At 49.6% G+C, this 16,670-nt stretch overlaps 1 protein-coding gene across 1 annotated transcript in view; it reads left to right on the top strand.

Moving 5' to 3' along the window:
* LOC132380592 (contactin-5-like) overlaps nt 1-16,670 on the top strand; it is a 166,904-nt gene that overhangs the window by 58,109 nt on the left and 92,125 nt on the right. The window contains 2 exon segments of the mRNA XM_059949513.1: nt 7,038-7,164; nt 11,695-11,870. Coding sequence (XP_059805496.1) covers nt 7,038-7,164; nt 11,695-11,870 — 303 coding nt within the window.

Genomic DNA, 16,670 nt, shown 5'->3' with positions numbered 1-16,670 from the left:
TTTTGATGACCTTCTCAAGATCACCCAAACCTTCTACACATTTAACCCCATGCTCCTTCTGACCAACCCTCTGTACATGTAACTTTTCCAACACATGTTCTGTCTCACCATTCTCCTTTACACAATTAATATTTGAGAAACGAGTATTCCCCACATGTCCCTCATCCTTCATCATATCATCTTCTCTCATAATCTCGATCCCTGCCCCCTGCACATCTAGTTTAAACCCCCCCGAGCAGCACTGGCAAATATTCCTGCAAGAATGTTAGTACCCCTCCGGTTCAGATGTAGACCGTCCCTTCGAAACAGATCCCAATGTCCCTGGAACAAAGACCAATTATCCAAAAACCTGAATCCTTCCTTCCTGCACCATGCTCTCAGCCTCGTATTGATGTGCATAATCATTCTATTCTTCGCCTCACTCGCACGTGGCACAGGTAGCAATCCCGAGATTGTCACCCTGGAGGTCCTGCCTTTCAGCTTCACTCCTAACTCCCTGAACTCTCTAAGCAGGACACCCCCTCACTCACCTTACCTACATTGTTGGTCCCTACATGGACCACTACATCTGGGTTCATGCCCTCGTTCTCAAGAATAGCCTGCACCCGATCTGAGATGTCCCGGACCCTGGCACCAGGGAGGCAACATACAACCTGGTTAGGGCACAGGGTGAAATTACCAGGGTATGAGGTCAGGCTGAATGTTCGGCCAATGGGGTGAAATTACCAGGGAATGAGGTCAGGCTGACTGTTCGGCCAATGGGGTGAAATTACCAGGGTATAAGGTCAGGCTGAATGTTCGGGCACAGGGGGAAATTACCAGGGTATGAGTTCAGGCTGAATGTTAGGGCAATGGAGTGAAATTACCAGGGTATGAGGTCAGGCTGAATGTTAGGGCACAGGGGGAAATTACCAGGGAATGAGGTCAGGCTGAATGTTAGGGCACAGGGTGAAATTACCAGGGTATGAGGTCAGGCTGACTGTTCGGCCAATGGGATGAAATTACCAGGGTATAAGGTCAGGCTGAATGTTCGGGCACAGGGGGAAATTACCAGGGTATGAGGTCAGGCTGAATGTTAGGGCACAGGGTGAAATTACCAGGGTATGAGGTCAGGCTGAATGTTCAGCCAATGGGGTGAAATTACCAGGGTATGAGGTCAGGCTGAATGTTAGGGCACAGGGGGAAATTACCAGGGTATGAGGTCAGGCTGAATGTTAGGGCAATGGAGTGAAATTACCAGGGTATGAGGTCAGGCTGAATGTTCGGCCACAGGGGGAAATTACCAGGGTATGAGGTCAGGCTGAATGTTCGGGCACAGGGGGAAATTACCAGGGTATGAGGTCAGGCTGAATGTTAGGGCAATGGAGTGAAATTACCAGGGTATGAGGTCAGGCTGAATGTTAGGGCAATGGAGTGAAATTACCAGGGTATGAGGTCAGGCTGAATGTTCGGGCACAGGGGGAAATTACCAGGGTATGAGGTCAGGCTGAATGTTCGGGCACAGGGGGAAATTACCAGGGTATGAGGTCAGGCTGAATGTTAGGGCAATGGAGTGAAATTACCAGGGTATGAGGTCAGGCTGAATGTTAAGGCACAGGGTGAAATTACCAGGGTATGAGGTCAGGCTGAATGTTCGGGCACAGGGGGAAATTACCAGGGTATGAGGTCAGGCTGAATGTTCGGGCACAGGGGGAAATTACCAGGGTATGAGGTCAGGCTGAATGTTAGGGCAATGGAGTGAAATTACCAGGGTATGAGGTCAGGCTGAATGTTCGGCCACAGGGGGAAATTACCAGGGTATGAGGTCAGGCTGAATGTTCGGCCAATGGGGTGAAATTACCAGGGTATGAGGTCAGGCTGAATGTTAGGGCAATGGAGTGAAATTACCAGGGTATGAGGTCAGGCTGAATGTTCGGCCACAGGGGGAAATTACCAGGGTATAAGGTCAGGCTGAATGTTCGGGCACAGGGGGAAATTACCAGGGTATGAGGTCAGGCTGAATGTTAGGGCAATGGAGTGAAATTACCAGGGTATGAGGTCAGGCTGAATGTTCGGCCACAGGGGGAAATTACCAGGGTATGAGGTCAGGCTGAATGTTCGGGCACAGGGGGAAATTACCAGGGTATGAGGTCAGGCTGAATGTTAGGGCAATGGAGTGAAATTACCAGGGTATGAGGTCAGGCTGAATGTTCGGGCACAGGGGGAAATTACCAGGGTATGAGGTCAGGCTGAATGTTAGGGCAATGGGGGGAAATTACCAGGGTATGAGGTCAGGCTGAATGTTAGGGCAATGGGGTGAAATTACCAGGGTATGAGGTCAGGCTGAATGTTAGGGCAATGGGGGGAAATTACCAGGGTATGAGGTCAGGCTGAATGTTAGGGCAATGGGGGGAAATTACCAGGGTATGAGGTCAGGCTGAATGTTAGGGCACAGGGTGAAATTACCAGGGTATGAGGTCAGGCTGAATGTTCGGGCACAGGGGGAAATTACCAGGGTATGAGGTCAGGCTGAATGTTAGGGCAATGGGGGGAAATTACCAGGGTATGAGGTCAGGCTGAATGTTAGGGCACAGGGTGAAATTACCAGGGTATGAGGTCAGGCTGAATGTTCGGGCACAGGGGGAAATTACCAGGGTATGAGGTCAGGCTGAATGTTCGGGCACAGGGGGAAATTACCAGGGTATGAGGTCAGGCTGAATGTTAGGGATTGGATTGGATGCGGACTGGTGCTGGGGAGTAGAGAGGAACGGCAGCGTCTCTGAACAGACCGAAAGGTTGGGGAGGGGGGGGGGAATGAAACTGTGGTGTTTGTGTGTGTCGGGGAACATCAGAGACGGTGCTGGACCGACAGGGATCTAACAGCATTAGAAGTGCCCCAGGTGCTCAATTGTCACAGTTAATCCCTTCATCCACTGAGAGTCAATTTAATTATAGCAACTCAAAATATGTTCCAATTACTCATACAAAGCCACAGCTGTAAGCCAGGTCTCTGAGATGTTTATAGAACATAGGACAAGATGGTGCAGAACAGGGTCTGTGTCCCACAATGAATCTAACATAGCCGTCCATCTTTTTGTCATCCGTGTGCCTAAGGGATTGTTAAATGCCACAAATGTGTCTGCCTCTCGCACCGTCCGCAGCAGCCTGTTCCTCCACTCACATCTTTCTCACAGAGTCACGGAAAGTACAGCACAGAAACATGCCCCTTGGTCTGTCCAGTCTGTGCAGAACCATTTAAATTGCCGAGATTTTTATGCCTGTAAACCCACCTCTGACACCACCAATTACCCTAAAACAATGCCTCCTTGTATCAGCCATTCCCGCCCTGGGGAAGAGTCTCTGGGTGTCCACTCGATCTCTGCTTCTTGTCGTCTTGTACACCACCATCAAGTCACCTCGCAAGCCCTTCACTCCAAAGAGGAAAGCCCAAGATATTACTGGGATTGCGATTTCAGGAAACGGCCATTGGTTTTAAATGTGCATTTTGTCGTGTACCATTATATATAATTCAAATTAACTCTTACTGTAGTCTGTTTGAGATTCAAGACTGTAACCGATACAATGCTATCTCAAATCTTACAAGCTGTTAGACAAAGAGCAAGGACTCAGGGCAGGGCCAGATATGTTAGACACAGAGTGAAGCTCCCTCCATACCGTCCCATCACACACTCCCGGGGTCAGACACAGAGTGAAGCTCCCTCCACACCGTCCCATCACACACTCCCGGGGTCAGACACAGAGTGAAGCTCCCTCCATACCGTCCCATCACACACTCCCGGGGTCAGACACAGAGTGAAGCTCCCTCCACACCGTCCCATCACACACTCCCGGGGTCAGACACAGAGTGAAGCTCCCTCCACACCGTCCCATCACACACTCCCGGGGTCAGACACAGAGTGAATCTCCCTCCACACCGTCCCATCACACACTCCCGGGGTCAGACACAGAGTGAAACTCCCTCCACACCGTCCCATCACATACTCCCGGGGTCAGACACAGAGTGAATCTCCCTCCACACCGTCCCATCACACACTCCCGTGGGCAGACACAGATTGAAGTTCCCTCTGCACCGTCCCATCATATGCTCTCGGTTTCCCTAATGAATTTGCCTCTAGCACCACCCAGGCACCGTGTTCTACACACCCAGCACTATCTATGTAAAAACATACCTCTAGCATCCCTCCCATACCTTCCTCCAATCACGTTAATGTTTTGACCCTGTGTATTAGCCATTCCTGCCCTGGGAAACTAGCTGTACACTGAGTTTCTGCCTCAACACACTAATTATCCTGTTCACCTCCATCAAGTCACCTCTCATCCTCTCCACTCCAGAGAGAAAAGTCCTTGCTCACTCAACCTACCACAATCATAGAGCACTGCAGCACAGAAACAGGCCCTTCAGCCCATCTGGTCCATGCTAACCATTAATCTGCCTAGTTCCATTGGCCTGCACTTGGAACATGCCTTCCATACCCCTTTCCATCCATGTACTTACCCAATCCACCATTTGTACTGGTTGCTCATTCCAGACTCTCACCACCCTCTGAGTGAAGAAGTTCCCCTCACGTTTCACCCTTCACCTTTAACCCATGACCTCTAGTTGTAGTCTCTACCAACCTCAGTGGAACAAACTTGCTTACATTTATCATATCTGTACCCCGCATAAGTTTGTACACCTCTGTCAAATCTCTTCAAAGCCTTCTGCACTCCAGGAATAAAGTCCTGACCTATCCAATCTTTCCTTATAACTCAGGTCCTCCGGTCCTGCAGACATCCTTGTCAATTTTCTCCACACCCTTTCAACCGTGTTTACATCTTTCCTGTAGGTTGCCAAAACTGCACACAAATCTCCCAATTAGGCCTCACCAACTTCAACATAACATCCCATCTCCTGTACTCAGTACTTTGATAAGGCCAATGTGCCAAAAGCTTTCTTTACAACCCTATCTACATTTAATGAATTTAATGACCTCAATGAATTGTGGACCTATGTTCCCAGATCCCTCTATTCTACCACCCTCCGCAGTGCCCCACCGTTCACTGTGTAACACCTCCCAAAGTGCAACACCTCACACTTAAATTCCATCTGCCGTTTTCCAGTTGGTCCAGATCCCCCTGCAAGCTCTGATAGTGTTCCTCGCTGTCCACTACACCCCCAGTCTTGACGTGATCTGCAAATTTGCTGATCCAGTTATCACCCCAGATCGTTGACACAGATGACGAACAACAACAGACCCAACACCAATCCCTGCAGCACTCCACCAGTCAGAGAGACAACCATCCACTACCGCTCTCTGACTTCTCCCACAAAGCCAGTGTCTAATCCAATTTACTACCTCATCCTGAAGCTGAGTTTCTGAACTTTCCTGACCAACCTCCTTGTCAAATACATTGCAGAAGTCCATGTAGACAGCATCTACTGCCTTGCCTTCACCAACTTCCCTGGTAACCACCTGAAAATAAACTCTTTACAATGTCTGAAATGCATCTTATGGAAATGTTTGTTTGATGATGAACTTCAATATAAAAAATAAATTACAAAAAAAACTCTTTAACTGCACAAAGCCATGTTGACTCTCCCTAATCAGTCCCCGTTTATCCAAGCACTCATATACCTTCTAATAACTTTCCTTTGCTAATGTCAAGCTCACCGGCCTATAATTTTCCGCTTTATTTCTGGAGCCTTTCTTAAAGATGATCCTCCGTGGATGAGGGTGTTTTAAATATCTCTGCTCGTGCACTGCCCTCCCACAGGATCCAAGGGACACCTAGTCAGGGCCTGGGGATTCATCCACCCTCATTTTCCTCACGGCAGCAAACAGCTTCTCTTTAGTAGTCTGTACATAGTCACGGCAGCTTTCTCTCACACCCATCGACTCTGTCCGTTTCCTGAGTAAATGAAGATGGAAACATCCATCTTTTTCGGTTCCATGCATAGTTTATCATTCTGATCTTCCAGAGGACCAATTTTGTCCTTTGCTATACTTTTGCTCTGAATATATCTGTAGAAGCCCTTAGGATTCTCTTCGTGTTGTTTGCTAGAGCAACCTCACGCCTTCTTTCAGCCTTCCTGATTTCTTTCTTATTCGTATTCTCCTTGACTGAATTCTGCATGCTCTCCAGTTCCTACCTGCCTAAACCTGCTAAGCACTTCCTTTTTTTTACCTTAACTAGGGTCTCAATATCTCTTGAAAACAAAGGTTCCCGAATCCTTGTCTTTCATTCTGGTCCTGTCTTCATAAAATGTGCTCTCTAATCCAGACAGCATCCTCAACACCCTCTCTAAACTCCCATATCCTTCCTATAATGAGGTGACTAGATCTGAAGACAATGCACCAAGTGTGGTCTAACCAGAGTATTAGCAACTTCTTTCAACGTTCCCCTCTGTATCTTTCCTTCCCTCTCAACACGTCCTCCCTCCCCCACCGTTGATCTCTCCCACCCCCACTCTTGCCCTCCACTGCCCTCTGTGTGTGTATCTCTCTGTCCGTTTCCTGCATACACACACCTACATCCTCTTATTCTCAATCTCTCTCTCTCATACACACTCATGCTATCTTTCACTCTCTGTCTCCATCTTTCTCTCTTTGCCTTTCTGTCTGGCACACAGTGTCTCTCCCTGTGTCTCAGTCTCTCTCCTTCTCACCCTCACTGCCTGTCTCTCCATTTCTTTGTCTCTCTCTCTCTCTCTCTCACACACATACACACTCACACACACACTCACACACACACACTCACACATACACACACTCACACTCACACACACACACTCACACACACACACACACACACACACACTGCCTTTGCTTTCCCTGTCTGTCTCTCTCTCTCTCTCTCACACACTCACACACACACACACACTGCCTTTGCTTTCCCTGTCTCTCCTTCTCCCATTCCAACCCTCCCTGGCCAATCCCTCCACCCTCTTCGCTCTTCCTCCCTCCCACAAGGCACCCCACTGGCCCGGCGTTGTGGGGAGTTGTTGCCGTTTACACCCGCCATGGTAACCGCTGAGGCGACTCTTGCTTTTCCCGCAGATGACCTGGAGGAGCGCGGGCCGGAGTTTGTTCATGAACCGCGGGAGCTGACCGTCGCGGCCATCGAGAATGCGAAGAGGGTGACCCTCCGCTGCGAGGCTCGAGGAAGCCCCCAGCCCCGATACAGGTACGGCCCACCGAGTGTGACTACATGCCGAGATCTCTCCTGTCCCGAAACAGCAAAGGGGTGGGCCTGGCTTCACTCCTGACCAGCATCTCACCCACTGCAACCTTGTCCTGACTTCAAAGTTGCTGCAGAGAGATGTCTTTGGACAGAGATCCACTAGGCAGAGGTCAACATGGAACATCACAGCTGCTGCTCCGGTCACCTGCCGACAAGAAAGACGTCACTAAGATTGGAAGAATACAGAGAAAATTTACAAGGATGTTGCCGGGACTGGAGGACCTGAGTTGTAGGGAAAGGTCCCCAACCACCAGGCCGCGAGGAAACGATATGATTTGGCGGTATGAAGCGATAAGAATCGGCCACACTGCCACTGACTCATATCGCTTCATACATTGTTTCCTCGCGGCCTGGTAGCACATGCTTTGCGGCCCAGAGGTTGGGGACCACTGGGTTAGAACTTTATTCCCTGGAGCGGAGGAGAATGAGGGGAGATTTGATAGGGGAATACAAATTCTAATCCTGGAGGTATACAAATTCTAGTCCTAGAATCCTAGTCCTAACTCTATTTCTCTGTCATGTGGTCTTATGAGGGAGGACAGGGTGCACCCTGTGGAATGCCAAGTAGATTGCCAAAATCCATCTGCCTCATCGCCAGAATTCACAAGCCAGTTCCATGATCTTTCTTGAGTGGGAAACTCCTCTACAGACACTGCCTCTCGCAGAGGGCATTTCCCCCAGGATGGCCATATTGGGCAGCAGACCGTCTCCTATGACATGGGGACCATGCGCAAAGGATATGACTTCTCATAGAACAGTACAGGCCCATTTGCACACGATGTTAGGTCAACCTTTTAACCTCCTCTAAGATCTAACCCTTCTCTCCCACATACCCTTCCATTTTTTTTCTCATCCATGTCTCATAAACATCTCTAACATATCTGCCTCCACCACCAGCCCCGGCAGAGTGTTTCACGCAATTGCCACTCTCTGACACCCCCTGCTGTACTTTTCTCCAGACATCTTAACACTGCTCTCATATTAGGTGTTCCTGCCCTGGGAAAAAGGTTTATCCACACAATCTTTCCCTTTTATCATCTTGGACACCTCTATCAAGTCACACTTCACCCTCCTTCGCTGCAAAGAGAAAAGCGTAGCTCACTCAACCGATCCGCGTAAGACGTGCTCTCCAATCCTCTGCACCCTCACTAAAGCTTCCACATCCTTCCTACAATGAGGAGACCAGACCTGAATTCATCCTGAGCAGCGGCGTAACGCAAATCCACGGGCCGTCCCCGGGGACACACACCAACTGGAAAAATCATTGCCAAGTGAAAGACTCCCTTTGGTCTTCCAGCCCAGTCTCCAGGGAAAGCCGCAGACCGGCACATTCCAGTCTGTGGCGGTCCGCGCCGAATCTTGGCACGCCCAATGTGCCGCAGCCACTGGACAGGGTCCCAGGTACAGACCTCACACACGCTGAAGGGCGTATTGTTCCCGGGTGTTGAACGTAGAATGGATCTGTTTATTTACTGAGATGCAGTGGGGAACAGGCTTCACAGCACTTCCAGCCGAGCAAATGCCCCAACTTAATCCGAATCACGGGACAATTTACAATGACCAATGAACCGATCAGCCAGTATGACTTAGGCCTGTGGGAGGAGACCAGAGCATGTGGAGGAAACCCACACGGTCACGGGCTGAATGTACAGGCAACGGTGGGAATTGAACCCACGTCACATGTACTATAAAGCATTGTGCTCACCACTACGTCACTGTCCCGCTCCGAGTTAACTCCGTATTGATACATTATGAATATTAAAAAAGTCTTGTGCCATTTTTAAGGAGGGAAGGAATAGCTCGATTATGGAGTAGGTTTATGTCAGTCAGCAGGCCCACACTGAGCTCCACTATTCTATATTTATTTCTGGAACTTATATTTTCTCAATATTGTTTATTTTTGAAATTTAATACAATTACAGTGCCAGACAGAGTGAAGTTCCCTCCACACCGTCCCATCACACACTCACGGGGTCAGACACAGAGTGAATCTCCCTCCACACTGTCCCATCACACACTCCCGGGGTCAGACACAGAGTGAATCTCCCTCCACACCATCCCATCACACACTCCCGGGGTCAGACACAGAGTGAAACTCCCTCCACACCGTCCCATCACACACTCCCGGGGTCAGACACAGAGTGAAGCTCCCTCCACACCATCCCATCACACACTCCCAGGGTGAGACACAGAGTGAGTCTCCCTCCACACCGTCCCATCACACACTCCCGGGGTCAGACACAGAGTGAATCTCACTCCACACCGTCCCATCACACACTCCCGGGGTCAGACACAGAGTGAATCTCCCTCCACACTGTCCCATCACACACTCCCGGGGTCAGACACGGAATGAATCTCACTCCACATCGTCCCATCACACACTCCCGGGGTCAGACACTGAGTGAATCTCCCTCCACACCGTCCCATCACACACTCCCGGGGTCAGACACGGAGTGAATCTCACCCCACATCGTCCCATCACACACTCCCGGGGTCAAACACAGAGTGAAGCCCCCTCCACACCGTCCCATCATACACACCCGGGGTCAGACACTGAGTGAATCTCCCTCCACACCGTCCCATCGCACACTCCCGGGGTCAGACACAGAGTGAATCTCCCTCCACAAAGTCCCATCACACACTCCCGGGGTCAGACACAGAGTGAATCTCCCTCCACACCATCCCATCACACACTCCCAGGGTCAGACACAGAGTGAATCTCCCTCCACACCGTCCCATCACACACTCCCGGGGTCAGACACAGAGTGAATCTCACTCCACACCGTCCCATCACACACTCCCGGGGTCAGACACAGAGTGAATCTCCCTCCACACTGTCCCATCACACACTCCCGGGGTCAGACACGGAGTGAATCTCACTCCACATCGTCCCATCACACACTCCCGGGGTCAGACACTGAGTGAATCTCCCTCCACACTGTCCCATCACACACTCCCGGGGTCAGACACAGAGTGAAGCCCCCTCCACACCGTCCCATCATACACACCCGGGGTCAGACACTGAGTGAATCTCCCTCCACACCGTCCCATTGCACACTCCCGGGGTCAGACACAGAGTGAATCTCCCTCCACAAAGTCCCATCACACACTCCCGGGGTCAGACACAGAGTGAATCTCCCTCCACAAAGTCCCATCACACACTCCCGGGGTCAGACACAGAGTGAATCTCCCTCCACACCATCCCATCACACACTCCCAGGGTCAGACACAGAGTGAATCTCCCTCCACACCGTCCCATCACACACTCCCGGGGTCAGACACAGAGTGAATCTCACTCCACACCGTCCCATCACACACTCCCGGGGTCAGACACAGAGTGAATCTCCCTCCACACTGTCCCATCACACACTCCCGGGGTCAGACACGGAGTGAATCTCACTCCACATCGTCCCATCACACACTCCCGGGGTCAGACACTGAGTGAATCTCCCTCCACACTGTCCCATCACACACTCCCGGGGTCAGACACAGAGTGAAGCCCCCTCCACACCGTCCCATCATACACACCCGGGGTCAGACACTGAGTGAATCTCCCTCCACACCGTCCCATTGCACACTCCCGGGGTCAGACACAGAGTGAATCTCCCTCCACAAAGTCCCATCACACACTCCCGGGGTCAGACACAGAGTGAATCTCCCTCCACACTGTCCCATCACACACTCCCGGGGTCAGACACGGAGTGAATCTCCCTCCACACCGTCCCATCACACAATCCCGGGGTCAGACACAGACTGAATCTCCCTCTACACCGTCCCATCACACACTCCCGGGGTCAGACACAGACTGAATCTCCCTCTACACCGTCCCATCACACACTCCCGGGGTCAGACACAGAGTGAAACTCCCTCCACACCGTCCCATCACACACTCCCGGGGTCAGACACAGAGTGAAACTCCCTCCACATCATCCCATCACACACACCCGGGATCAGACACAGAGTGAATCTCCCTCCACAAAGTCCCATCACACACTCCCGGGGTCAGACACAGAGTGAATCTCCCTCCACACCGTCCCATCACACACTCCCAGGGTCAGACACAGAGTGAATCTCTCTCCACACCGTCCCATCACACACTCCCAGGGTCAGACGCAGAGTGAATCTCCCTCCACACCGTCCCATCACACACTCCCAGAGTCAGACACAGAGTGAAACTCCCTCCACACAGTCCCATCACACACTCCCGGGGTCAGACACGGAGTGAATCTCCCTCCACACCGTCCCATCACACACTCCCGGGGTCAGACACGGAGTGAATCTCCCTCCACACCGTCCCATCGCACACTCCCGGGGTCAGACACAGAGTGAAGTTATGTACAGGGAATGCGGAGGTACAGAGTGAACCTCGTTGTTGGTGGGTGGGACATTGTGTGCAGGCTTGTTGTTGCGATGGCTGGGTGTGTTGGTGGCAGGGCCCCCCTATATCTGACCTGTCACCCTCTCTCCCCACAGGTGGTTTCACAATGGAAGTCTCCTGCAGACTGAGGGCACACCTCGCTACGGTCTGGACGGGGGTTCTCTCGTCATCCACGCTCCCAGCATGCTCCTGGACTCCGGAACCTTCCAGTGCCTGGCCAGTAACTCAGTGGGGAGTGTGCTGAGCCGAGAGGCGGGGCTGCACTTTGCCTGTAAGTGCGGGTGACAGGACCAGGGGTGTGCGGCTGGGAGGTGGGTTGAGCCCGTTCCCAGCATTAATCCCCCTCCATCCCGTTCCCGAGACTACCAAGACGTGGTCTGGGCAGACTGGCCCCGGTTTCACGTGACGGGGGAATGGTGAATCGTGGGCCCCTGCAATCGGGCCCTCAGCACGCACACGCACATTGTGTCTCTTCTCCGATCTGCCGATCTCCCCTTCCCACTTCGATACTCAAGTTCCTGGAAGCCAGCCTCTGTGAGGATCTGTCCTTGGCCCACAGATTGATGCATTTACCAGCAGAGACGAGGAATTTTCCACAGATGTAGTATGGCAGTGTTCTGACTGGCTGTGTCACTGTCTGGTACCAAGGGACACAGCAACCTGAAGCCCCACGCCACCAGGAGCAGTTACTTCCCTTCAAAGTATTGATGTAGTATACAACCCTGAGATTCATCTACCCCACAGACAGCCACGAAACAAAGACACAGCTTGCAACACATTCAAAGAAAACATCAAACACTTTCTGTCTCACATGCATGGTATAATTTATACTTTGTGAAATGTCTGTACTACGTACCTGTGACACTGCCACAAGCAAGTTAATCATCATTATTGTCCTTTACTGGTCCCACGCACAAGACAATAAACTCAACATCTCAAGTCAAGTCAAGTCACTTTTATTGTCATTTCGACCATAGTTGCTGGTACAGTACACAGTGAAAATGAGACGACCTTTTTCAGGACCATGGTGTTACATGACACAGTACAAAAACGAGACTGAATTACGTAAAAGAAACACAACTCAGAGAAAGCTACACTAGACTACAGACTTACCCAGGACTGCGTAAAGTGCACAAAAACAGAGCAGGCTTTACAATAAATAATAAACAGGACAGTAGGGCACAGTAGAGGGCAGTAGGTTGGTGTCGGTCTAGACCAGGGGTGGGCAAACTTTTTGACTTGAGGGCCACAAAGGGTTCTAAAATTTGACAGGGGGGCCGGAACAGGAGCAGATGGACGGAGTGTTTTGGTAATATACCTCATAAGAGAAAATAAAATATCATGGGATATGTAGAAAACATGTGCTTTAATTTCAATTGAAAATGAACAAATGCATTACAACAAAATATCTGTCTTTGAAGTCCCATGGTATTTAGCTATTTATTGAAATGACTTTTAAAACACTGAAAATTAAATGAATAAAATACAGCTTTTTTAATAGTAACAGTTATTATTTTAAAGCACTGAAAATTCTGTTATCCTTCAAGATATTATCATCATCACTCTCCTCCTGACTGTCTTTATTTCAAAAACGGTAGGAGATGCAGGTCTACTTGTCCTGCTCCTTCTTATTCAATTGTCCCCTGTGCCAAAACTCAACAACGACCAGCACAAGGACAGAACAGTGACAGCGTGCCAGTATGCGGAGCGCGTTATTTGATCTGGAGCGCATTTTTTATTTTGAGAACGTACGTGTACCTGCGCACTACTCATGTCCATCACTTAACAGAAATTACATGTAACATGTAAGGCTTATTGAAAAAAATATTTTCAAATGTATTTTTTACATAACACAACGAAGAAACTTATTTTTAATTTCAGTGGGAACAGTGTTGTTGGTCTCCCTTTTTAGCCAGCGCATCAAAGTCTGGATTTAGTTTTGTTGTGGCGATTCTCAGGATGGATCTGAGGTGTTGGTCAGTTGACTTGGATCTGTGGCTGGCTTTGTTGATGTTCATGACGCTGAACGCCTGTTCACACAAATAGGTCGAGCCGAACAAAGAGTAAAGCGCAAATGTGGAGTAATACGCTGCACCTCAACAAAGGTCAATGTATATAGAGTGCGTCATTTATTGGGAAAATGCCAGAATTGCGGGGAAAAAAATGTTAACAAGGTTTATTAATATAATTCCATCAAGTTCTGCGGGCCGGATTAAAAAGCTTAACGGGCCGCATATGGCCGTAGTTTGCCCATGCCTGGTCTAGACTCTAGGTATTGAGGAGTCTGATAGCTTGAGGGAAGAAACTGTTACACAGTCTGGTTGTGAGGACCCGAATGCTTCTGTGCCTTTTCCCAGACGGCAGGAGGGAGAAGAGTTTGTATGAGGGGTGCATGGGGTCCTTCATAATGCTGTTTGCTTTGCGGATGCAGCGTGTAGTGTAAATATCTGTAATGGCGGGAAGAGAGACCCCGATGATCTTCTCAGCTGACCTCACTATCCGCTGCAGGGTCTTGCGATCCGAAATGGTGCAGTTTCCGAACCAGGCAGTGATGCAGCTGCTCAGGATGCTCTCAATACAACCCCTGTAGAATGTGGTTAGGATGGGGGGTGGGAGATGGACTTTCCTCAGCCTTCGCAGAAAGTAGAGACGCTGCTGGGCTTTCTTTGCTATGGAGCTGGTGTTGAGGGACCAGGTGAGATTCTCCGCCAGGTGAACACCAAGAAATTTGGTGCTCTTTACAATCTCTACCGAGGAGCCGTCGGTGTTCAGCGGCGAGTGGTCGTTCCGTGCCCTCCTGAAGGTCTGGGGTCTAAGATTTGGTATGTCACCAAACTCTCTGGCAAATTTCTACAATGTACCATGGAGGCAATGCACAGGATCAGAAAAAGCTGTAGAAAGTTGTAAACTCAGCCAGATCCATCATGGACACTGGCCTCTCCAACATCGAGGACACCTTCAAAAGGCAATGCCTCAAGAAAGAAATGCCTCGCTATCCAGGGCATGCCCTCTTCTCATTACCTATCTCCCTCCCTCCCTCACGGAATAGGCCTCTACGGCTCTGCAGGCCACCCTACACAGATTTAGCCTTGGCCTAATCATGGGACAACTTAAAGTGACCAATTGGTACATCTTTGGGCTGTGGGCGGACACTGGAGCACAGAAGGAAATGCACATGGCCGTGGGGAGAATGGGAATTGAACCTGGGTCAAAGTGTTGTGCTAACCACTACACTACTGTGCTGCCCCATCGGGAGGGAGGTACAGGAGACTGAAGATCCACACTCAATGAGTTAGAAACACCACTTTCTCTCCGCCATCTGATTTCTGAAAGGTCCATGAACACTTCCACACTAATTTTGCCCTCATTTTACACCACTTATTTAATTTCTAAACATTTTTTCGTACTGTAATTTATAGTAGATTTTATGCAAAGCAACACATTTCACAACATATGTCAGAGTTTGCAAATCAGATTTCGAGTCACACTCTCACTCCTTCCTTCCTTCTCCCCATATGCGCTGTCGATCCGCTTTCTAATCCGGGGGAACTCAGCGGGTCAGGCAGCATCTGTGGAGGGAAGTGAACAGTTAATGTTTCAGGCCGAGACCTTTCAAAGTCAAATAAAATTTATTAGCAAAGTACATCGACCCTGAAATTCAATTTCTCGCAGGCAATTATGAAATGCAACAGAATTTACGGAAAGTATAAATAAACAAAATCTGGCAGCGACCAAAGTGCAAAAGAAAACAAAGTTTGTGCAAATATAAATAAGTCACACCAGGAATGAGTCGTAGAGTCTTTGTAAGTACATTGTGTAGTCAGTTCAGAGTTGAGAGAGGTGATGTTATCCACACTGGTTCAGGAGCCTGACGGTTGAGGGGTAATAAATTCCTGGTGGGGACCTAAGGCTCCTGTATCTCCTGTCAAATGGTAGTAATGAGAAGAGGACATCACTCCTAGATGGTAGATGCTGCTTTCTTGTGGCAGCGCACCATGTAATTGCGCTCAGTAGCGGGGAGGGCTTAGCCTGTGGTCGACTGAGCTGCGTTACCATTTTCTGTGGATTTTTCCATTCCTGGGTATCGGTGCTTCCATTCCAGCCCGTGATGCTCTCCATGGTGCATCTAGAGATGGTTGTCGAAGATTTTGGTGACATGCCGAGTCTACACAAACTTCGAAGGAACTAGAGGTGTTATGGCTTCTTTATAATGGTACCTGGGTGCTGGTCTCAGGATAGACCTGCACACATGATTACACCAAGGAAATCTCCTCCTCTGACCCCCCCCCCCCGTGAGAAGTGGCTCATGGACCTCTGGCTGCTTCCTCCTGCAGATGATAATCTTTGGTTTTGCTGCCGTTGTTGTGACCCAATTCAGCCCTATTTCCTGAAAAGGTAGAGATAAGAGGGAATGTAGCCAGTGCAAAAAGATTGCCTGACCTGCGGAGTTCTTCCAGCACTTGGTGTGCATTCTCCAGATTTCCAGCATCTGCAAAATCTTTTTTGATCCACCTCTTTTTTTATCCGTCTCTACCTCCATCCCATTTTTTCTTTATTTGTTCGATATCACACCCTCCCTCCCTCTCTGTCTGTCTCCCAGAAGAATGAAAGGAGACTTTGCTCGGACATACGAGTCCCTAAGGGGACTTGAAGCGGCAGATGATGGGAGGACGTTTGCAGCAGTGGGAGGGGTGCGGACGCAGGTACACAGTGAGGGGCTGCTCGTTTCACACGCATGTGGAGAGTCCTCCTCTTTCAGAGGGAGGTGAGGCTCTGGAACTCTTTGCCTCCCAAGGGGGAGGTGGGGTTGGAGACCAGATCATTGATTATGTTTAAAGTGGAGACAAATGAATATTTCATAGATTGAGGGATTGAAACTTAGAGTCAGAATCAGTTTGATTATCATGGACTTACACAATGTGAAATTTGTTGTTTATGTGGCAACAGTACTTAAGACTTAAATTTAGAACAGAGAAAAGGATAATACAGTACAGGCCCTTCGGCCCACGATATTGTTCTGACTTTGTAACCTATTCTAAGATCAATCAAATCCTACCCTTCCACATAGCTC

The sequence above is a fragment of the Hypanus sabinus genome, chromosome 24 (assembly GCF_030144855.1).
Source record: "Hypanus sabinus isolate sHypSab1 chromosome 24, sHypSab1.hap1, whole genome shotgun sequence".
Lineage (NCBI taxonomy): Eukaryota > Metazoa > Chordata > Chondrichthyes > Myliobatiformes > Dasyatidae > Hypanus > Hypanus sabinus.
This window is presented reverse-complemented; position numbering and strand designations above follow the sequence as displayed.